The following is a 9,417-nucleotide window of genomic DNA, read 5'->3' as shown; positions in this document are numbered from 1 at the left end:
GAAGTGGCTTTAGCTTCTTAGTGCTATACTTTAACCTGCTGCGCCACCAGGGAGGGCCCAACATGGGCAATTTAAAGGCTCTTTCCCCTCCCCAGAAGAAATCTTGGACTCAGCATGTTTTATAATGTGAAACCACTTTTCCAATTTCTTGAACACAGTTGTTGGGACAGCTATATAAAAAATTCATTATGATGGTCTTAAAATAATTTTTTCAAGGTGATTTTTCTTTTGTGAAAACTACAGTACTAGAGGAAAAGGTTATTTAAAAGAGCAGTAACTTTTAACCAGGATAACCAAGAAATACATAGATTTTTTAGGTATGGGTTAGGCTAAATGATCAATAAAATGTTAGATTAAATGGCATTTTCTTGTGTCATTGCAGTTTGCGATTGAAGTTGTGTTATTTTCATCCATTAATCTTACATTTTATCTAGTGGTAATGAGATTTCTGAGTAAAAAATACATAACCATTATAGTTGGCAAACCATTTAGATTTTCAAAAGCACTTTCAATTCCTACATGATTAAGGAATTTTACTAGGAAATTCTGAATGTATTGATCACAATTTAGCCATATTTAAAGAAAAAACTAGATAATAACATGTATGATTATTAGAACAAAATACTCTAAGCAGTGATTAGTACTGCACCACTTAATGTTCATCGTAGTGATTGTAGTACATACGTGAGTAATGTACAGTTGTACATGTGTATTAAGTAGTATGTTATGTAGAACCTCTCTTCATGTCCACATTATCATACAATGTGCAAAGAAGGATCTTTTTTAGTAGATAGGGTCTAAGACCTAGAAGGTAGCTAGTATCTATAACAATTTTTTTCCTCATACTTGAGAAAAAATAGTTGTAGAAATAAGGGTGCATAGCATCATAAGATGACAATAAATGTCATTTTCTCTGAGTCTCTTCATGGGAAGTATTTAGAAGAATTTGGTGGAGTTAGTTGAAAATACAGAGAGAGCTTGAAGTTAATTGGAATTAAGCATTTTATCAGTTGCTGGTGCCATGTCACAGGTGAGGGGCCTAATTTGTAATGTTAGTTTCTCAATAGTATTCATTATAGTCATAGGACATGATGCAGCATGTATTACTGATTGATCTTGTCATGTGAGATGCTTGAATTAGATGATGCGTACTAAGAATTCCCCACTTGGCTCTAATTGTAATCACAGGTACTTTGGGAAATCGTATGTGTGATTTTGACTGTATTTATTTTTGCATGCGGGTTTTGTTGTTTTTAGAGAGAGACACTGCCTATGGGTAGATTTGGGAGTTTGGTGCTCCTCCAATTAAGAGTGAACATCTCCAGTTAAAAGTGAACTATATTATAGTTGGCACTAAGTGTTGTAAATATGTGAAAGCAGTATACCTTAAAAGAGAACTTAAGCATTCATATAAAGGGTTTTTGTTTTTGTTTTTGTTTTTTTAGGTATAATGGCGTTCTTTTGATGTTGCAAAGAAGGCTTAGTATTTATTACATTTTTAAACTCTAAATTGTATAGGTAAACTACACTTATGTGGAAGTGCATTGAACACTTCATTAGACTTCATTCTGAAGCAGTACTTAAATTTGGCATCATTTCAAAATTTACTGGGAAATTATTTTTTAAAAACTTGAAGACTTGGTTGAGAACCATGTAAACTATAAGGCCATAGCAAAGTATCATTAACTTGCTGAAATAGGACTGAGTTTATTAAAATTGAATGACTTAAGCTGATTAATAGTAAGTCCCCTTCGTTTACAGTACATGCTACAGAGGACCCAAGATCAAGATGAAAATGTGGCATTAGAAGCCTGTGAGTTTTGGCTCACTTTGGCTGAACAACCAATATGCAAAGACGTACTTGTAAGACATCTTCCTAAGTAAGTGTACCTTCTTATTAATGCTACTTTGTTCTTTAATAGTGATTCTTCTTTTAAAGATTTGTAGAGTACATGCTTCTTCCATCAGGAAGTCAGTTTCCAAAGACATCAGATTTAATTTTACTGTTGAGGTAAGAGACTTTGCAAGAAGCAACCACTTTTCTGTTTTTTCAAACAGTTGAGGCTGGTTTATTCTAAATTATCACTAATTTTTTGATATTTCACAGTCATGTTCTTGTTTCTGTACTCCTTAAAATTGACCACAGAGTCTCTGGAATGATAGCTTTCAATTGTGATGCTGTCACAGTTTTGGTTACCTATGCTGACTAAACCTATTTTTAAGTCAATAAATGCTATAAAATTGGTTACTTTTTAAAGTCTTATTGACGCAAGTGGCTAAAATTATATTCAGTTTAAATTGCACAACGTAATGATGTATGTGTATTGCTTTTGAAAATAAAGAAATGCAGGTTTGTGGAAGAAAATTAAAATACCGAAAATGTTTTTAATTGTTCATTTTATTGATGGAACATTGGGTTTACAACACTATGATATAGTGGTATAGGCTCACCCCATCACCAAAGTGCTCATAATCCTTCCACCACTTGTTTATTGGGTCCCCACTCTACCTCTAGCAGCCTCAGTTCTACAAGGAGATTTCACGGTTTGTTTGGGCTTGGTTTTGTCAGTTCCTTTTGTTTCTTTATGTTCCCTGTGTGAGTAAAAACATCTGGTGTTTGTCCTTCGTATTCTGATTATTTTGCTTAGCATAATCTCTTCTGGTTCTATCCATATTGTCAAATAAAAAGGTTTTTTCATCTTTATTATAGCTGAATAATAGTCCATAGTACATTTTGCATATATACTCCATCTCGTTTTTCTTTCTCTTTTTTTTGAAAGATTTAGTTTTATTTATCACACGCATGAACAGGGGTGCAGACCAAAGGTGGAGGGCGGGGGGTGAGAGAATTCACCAGAAACAGAGTGGGGAGCAGACAGGCAAATTGACTGAACTACATGCTGAGGGGAGCAGCAAGTGAGACAGGGAGGTCTGCTACACCTGTGGGTCACCTCTGTAGCTTGGATTGAACTCATGCTGCAGTGGCTGCAGATTGCTTGATAATGCTGAGGCTTGACTCCTTTCACCACCAGGGAGGCCTCTACTCTACATCTTCTTAATCCATTCATCTGTCACTGAATCTGGATTTTTTGATAACCTGAGTAATCTGTTAGTATTTCTGAATTTCTGATGTGTTGGTTTAGTGGGTGGCTTTTGTTTTTTGGTTTTGTTTTTAACCTTAAAAAGATACTCAGGATGGGGCCCTCCTTGGTGGGGCAGCGGGTTAAAGCACAGCACTGAGAATCTAAAGCCGCTTCCGCATGAGTTCAATTTCCGCCTGCCCCGGAGGTGACCACATGGCGTCGCAGACATCTCCTGACCCGCCCGCTACTCCCCTCAGCAGTGTACTTCATAGATCTGCCTGTTCTGCTCCCCCCTCTGTCTCTGGTGAAGCCTCTCGCCGCCCCTGAGCCTCTGGCCTGTACCCCAGTTCTGTATGCACAAATAAATAAATCTTTAAAAAAAAAAAAAGATACTCATGATGTTTGGGGAAAGTTACATTTGGTAGTATGGCTTTAGTGTTTAACATTTGGATTATACTATTCTGTGGTTTGCATTTTTCAATTACGGTATGTTGTGAGCTTTCCTTCATGTCATCAGTCTTTAATATTGTTAATTACTGACTACTACTTCACCATGAAGGGCATACCAAATATTCTTTTGTTGTTGAATATTTCAGTCATTTGTCCTTTTTTATTTTTTTAATTTAATCATCCTGGAATGTATGTCTTTGTCCACTGTTACTGTATTTTGAAGGTTCTTCATAAAAGATTGTTCTCTTGTGAAGATGTACTAATTTATACCTTGTCAATAGTGTTTAATTCTCTTTCAGTTTCAACAGCCATTGTTTTTAGTATCTCTAATCTTAACCATCTGGATAAACAAAAAACAAAAGCTCTTATTTGAATGTGCTGTATATTGGTGACATCGTGGTTTTTTCCCCCACACATTTTTTTGTTTGTTTTTGTTTTAAGATTTATTTATTCATACAGAGCTGGGGTACAGGCCAGAGACAGAGGGGAGCAGAACAGGCAGATCGAGGAAGTACACTGCTGAGGGGAGCAGCGGGCGGGTCAGGAGAGGTCTGCCACGCCATGTGGATCTCCTCTGGGGCAGGCGGAAATCGAATTCATGCGGAAGTGGCTTAAGCTTCTCAGTGCTGTGCTTTAACCCGCTGGGCCAACAGGGAGGGCCCATTCCCCCACATGTTTTTACAACACCTGGATGTTCTCATTTTTGTAGTCAGTTTCTTTTTCTCTTCCATTATTTCATTCCTCATCCAGAAAGTAACAGTCTCACCTATGTTGTCTACAAATAAATTATAGGATTTATTTGGGAGTAAAAGACAAGGTATTGTGTAAGGTATTTTTTAAAGGAAATTCATATTAGTCTCTAGTTTGTACTGCTGGTTTTATGATGGACTCAAGTCATATAGACATTTAATTCCTTTAAGAAACTAAAATGAAAGCTTAAGCTATAACATTAGTATATGTTCTACTATTTAAAATCACAAGTAGAAAGACTGGTAGGATATGGGCAATGCTCATGAAACTACTATCTATACGTGTTGGGGCAGAATGGTCACCTGTTTTCCCAAAAAGCAGAAATGCCCAAAATGAGTGAAATCAGAAAAGTGAAAACATTTTGACATATTCTGGTGAATGAAAGATTAAAAAATGGACCAAAACAAGAAAAATTAGCAGATAGTGTAAAGAGTTGACAATGTTGAAGACCATTACTTTCTAGACTCAATCTTCCTGGCAATGTAACATTTCCTAACAGAATTTATTTAGGAGAAAGTTCATCTAATCCAGAGCAAGGAAGATTTATGGACAAACAGTTGATGATGTCTGTGCAGATAAAGAATGAAGAGATGGTGTGCAAGAATAAGGACCTAGTAAAAGCCAGGCAACTGAGAAAATGAGGTCTAAAGTAAAATGGGGGCATTAATTTATAACCATGTGGCAATTTTACAAGGCAGACCTTTTATTTGAATAGCTTTCATTGTTAAGCAGTTGCCTGCAGCCACATGTGGCCATTCAAGATAAGAAGCCAGCTTTTAGTGCAGTATCACAGAAAGGCAATAACAACAATGCATATTTACTGACTAGTTAAATATGTGGTGGACATTGGGTTAAGAATTATACATTGGTCAATCCATAACTTCCCCCATACCCTCTAAGAAAGTACTGATGTGCAAGAATTAAGGTGGGAAAAGTAAGTTTTCCCACCTTTATTCTTAGGGACCTCATTCTATTAGATTTGAATACTCTTTTCTCTCTCTTGACTCCTCCATAATCTTCTAATTTGCTATAGTTCTTTTATCTTAAAAAGATTCAAAGGATACATGCAAGTCACTGTCCTCACTTCTTTACCTCACAGCATGTTAATTCTGCAGTACTTGACAGTCTGCCATCTGTCCTCCCCATTTCCCTGAAATTGTTGACAGTGATAATTGATTTTAACTTTTGGTTCTGTATTCAATATCAGTATAGAAAATGTGGTTCTGTGTATTATGATTTATCTAGTTTAGTATACTAGTTACATTAAAATGCTATTCATCTTATTTTAGAATTTGAAAGGACTTTGAATGTTACAGGTTGGCTGGCCCATAATTGTAACTACGCAGCAACTTTGGACTATTAGTATTGCTTTAGTTAATGAGGAGTTAAAAAATTATCTCCTTGGCAGTAGAGATATACTCAAAAGTTGGCTTTAGATAGGTTTATTTATTTGATGTAAAGTGTATTACCATTTGAAGCATATCCTCAACAAAGACTGAAGATGCTAATGTAAACAGTGAGAGTTCTTCCAAATAGGGAAAAATTATTTTTGTAGTCAGGTCAAACTGACCCCTCACTTTCCCATAAAACTTAGGACCTTGTGGGAGTAATGTAATCTCTCTGAGCCATACAGAAAATGATGATCCTAATGCCTTTATTACTAAGTTTTAAGGGAAGTGTTCATTAATAAGGCCACAACTAGAACTTAAGAGTTTTTGCCTATTTTTCACATTTTTAATTTTCCCAAGTTACCCAGAACAATTATAAAGTAGAATTTGAAAAGAGGGCACTGTGAACTTTGTTAAATGTTCTCATACTTTTTGCCTCATTGGACTCTTTAAGAGTTGGTGTGATCAGCTAGTGAGAAAAAAAAAATTCAAAGCTTAAGATAACCGACAAAGCTTAAAATAGCCATTGCTATGAGGAACTGAAGTTTTGACACTTTTTTTTTTAACTAAGCATAATTATTTTGGTATATCTGGAATTCGATGGTTCTAATTTAATGACTGCATAATACTTAAGATTGGATATGATGTCATGTTTTACTAAACTATTCTTACTTGAGTATTATTTAAAGATTTAAATTTAATTAAAATTCATAATCTTAAATTAAAATTTCCAAGCTTAATCAAAAGCTATGATAACTTTGTTCAAAGAGCTCTTATTCCCTTTTTGGATAAATTTCTTTAGTCACTAGATGTATTCAGTTTTTATGTTTCAAACTGTCATTTCTTTCATTAAAAGGAAAACAATGAATATAGGATCTTTATAAAAATGTTAACACCTTTTACAAATAAAATAAAAATGAGATCCAAAGATATCCCTTTTTTGTATATCCTTCCTAAGTAGACTATATTCAAGTGAGAATGGGTATAGTTTGCACTTGAATTTTTTAGCTTTATTTTTAACTAATCCCTAAATGGTGGACATTTAGATTGTTTACAGTGTTTTTGTTAATGCATCAGATAACATTGGTCCTTTAAAATGTTTGTTAGTATATATATAATAAATTGTTTGTTAGTATATATATATATATATATATATATAATAAATTCTTGGGGGAGAAATAGCTGGTTTTTTTTTTTTTTTTTTTTTTTTTTTTTAAAACACTATTGGGAAGCTACCTTTCCCTCTATCCAGTGAATCCCTTGCACAGACCTAAGATGTCCATTAAGGATACTCATCATTTGAGATGGGCTGATGTCATTGAGTATGCTTTGTCAGTGTTGTCTCATTGGTATTGATAAATGTAAGGTTAAAACTTTTTTAATTGTTCTCGAGATATTCAGATCTTTGTTTCATGATTTCACTCTTTTAGGTTGATTCCTGTGTTGGTGAATGGCATGAAGTACTCAGATATAGATATTATCCTACTTAAGGTAAGGAAACTTTTCTGATAAGAGGATTATAGTTTTACATCGACTTAAGAAATCTCTGAATTTGATTGATAGACTATTTATTCAAGTTAAGTTCTAAGTAAATAGGCTTCCTGTTATGTATGTTATAGAGTATAAAGATTTAAACAATGAATTTGTGATGATAGATTCTAGCTTAGTTAGAACTAGACAGTGACATGAGTTAGCATTAATATCTGGTAGAGTTTAAGTTACTTAAAATTTATTTTAAATAGGACATGAATGTGATTCAGTACTCTAGATTATAGCAGCTAATGGGAGACAGTGTAATTCTGCTGAAATGCCTAGGTACCTAACATGTTATATGATAGTTCCTTGGGAAGGGTAGAACAGACTATTTTCTATACCAGGAGTGGTTCTTAGTGGAGAGGTGAGGTACACTTCAAACTCCTGTGCATGACCCCCATCTCTGGCAGTTCTGGTTGTTACACATGTATATGTTACTAATTTAGAATGAATGTCACCAAAATTTCTCCTTTCTAAAAAAAAAAAAATTACTTAGGGTGATGTTGAAGAGGATGAAACAATTCCTGATAGTGAACAGGATATAAGACCACGTTTTCATCGCTCAAGGACTGTGGCTCAGCAGCATGATGAAGATGGAATTGAAGAGGAAGATGATGATGATGATGAAATTGATGATGATGATACGATTTCTGACTGGAATCTAAGTAAGTTCAGAGAGGGGAAAGCACAGTTGCTTGCTTTCTTAACAGTATTATTGAGATGCCATATAAATCACCCATTAAAATAAACAGTTCATTGGTTTTTAGTATATTCACAGAGTTCTACAATTATCAGCATGGTAAATTTTAAAACAATTTTCAGCACCGCCAAAAGAAATAATCCATTAGTCACTCCCATTTTCTGCTAATCCTCTTCCAGTTATTAATCTGTATTCTGTTAAGAATATCTGTTTTGCACGTTTCTCAGAAATGAAATGCTATGACTTCTTTCACTTAGTATATTTTCAGGATTCATCCATGTTGAGGTGTACATTGGCATTTTATTCCTTTGTTGCAGAATAGCAGATTATTTGTCTTTTTTTTTTTTTTTTTGTCCATCACTTGATGTATACTTTGGTATTTCTCCCTTTGGTTATTGTAAATAATGATGATATAAACATTTAAGTTTATGAGTGGACTTAATGTCTTCACATCTCTTGGATATATATAATCAAGAATGAAATCACTGGGTCAAATGAAAATCTCTGTTTAACCTTTGAAAAACTAGCACCCTTTTTCCCATAAGTGGCTTTACTATTTATCTTTGCACCAGTGAAGTCTTAGGGCTCCAGTTTCTCCACATGCTTGTCACCACTAGCTACCTCTCCATTATAGACATAGTAGTGAAATTGAAGTGGTATCTTACTGTGGGTTTTGGTTTGCATTTTTCAGACAGATCTGTCCTTATATTTGATCTTCCTTGTGTTCCTTAAAAGGAAACATGGTAGTTTGACTCTATGGGCACAACACCTGAGAAAAGAAAGCAAACACTGTAAGAAAAAAAAGAAAAGAAAAAGCATCTTAAAAAAAAAAGAAACTATTTTCTTTGGTATATTATTAAGAACACTGGCCACAAGCTTTTCCTGTTACCATAATATTTTTTGTGATAATATGCATGAGAATTGACTGATTATCACATATGATTCTAACATAAGATATTTTAGAATATTCATATTCAGGCTCACGAAATAAACCTTTTATTAAATACAGATTTTTTTTTTTCCAACCTTAACTAAAAACCCCTATCTCCAGAGCAGCTTTCTGAGCCACACTCATAAATCAAAGGGGGGAAGCTAGCTAGATACTGGTTATTTTGTTTGTGCTTGCTTACTGATCTTTTATGTCCCACTGCTTTTGATTCAGGGTTCCTGGGTCCAACATTGTTGCCTTTTTGGGTCCCACAGTTCTTTGTTATAGGAACTGTTGGGTCCGTTGTAGGCTGTTAAGCAGTACCCCTTACCTTTGACCCAGTAAGTGGCCAATAACACCCAAATAGGCACATACAGAACCAACAGTGTCTGTAAATGTTGCCAGTTACCTCCTAGGGAACAAAATACCCTGAACTGAGAACCATTGGTGTGGTTCAGTGTTGGGTTTCTAATAACAAATGAAGTAGGTGGTTAAAGATACCCGAATTTTCTTCCTGCACTCTAACTCAGTGGGTTAAACAATGCTAATTCCTTAGTTGCCCATTTATTTTCTACAAGTTACTTT

General features: G+C 34.7%; 1 protein-coding gene across 1 annotated transcript in view; it reads left to right on the top strand.

Annotated features, from left to right (window-relative positions):
* TNPO1 (transportin 1) overlaps positions 1 to 9,417 on the top strand; it is a 91,404-nt gene that overhangs the window by 58,686 nt on the left and 23,301 nt on the right. Inside the window, exons 10-12 of the mRNA XM_004678451.2 lie at positions 1,762 to 1,880; positions 7,102 to 7,162; positions 7,701 to 7,869. Coding sequence (XP_004678508.2) covers positions 1,762 to 1,880; positions 7,102 to 7,162; positions 7,701 to 7,869 — 349 coding nt within the window. The remainder of the gene's footprint in view (positions 1 to 1,761; positions 1,881 to 7,101; positions 7,163 to 7,700; positions 7,870 to 9,417) is intronic.

The sequence above is a fragment of the Condylura cristata genome, unplaced genomic scaffold (genome assembly GCF_000260355.1).
Source record: "Condylura cristata isolate star-nosed mole 26May11 unplaced genomic scaffold, ConCri1.0 scaffold00007, whole genome shotgun sequence".
Lineage (NCBI taxonomy): Eukaryota > Metazoa > Chordata > Mammalia > Eulipotyphla > Talpidae > Condylura > Condylura cristata.
This window is presented reverse-complemented; position numbering and strand designations above follow the sequence as displayed.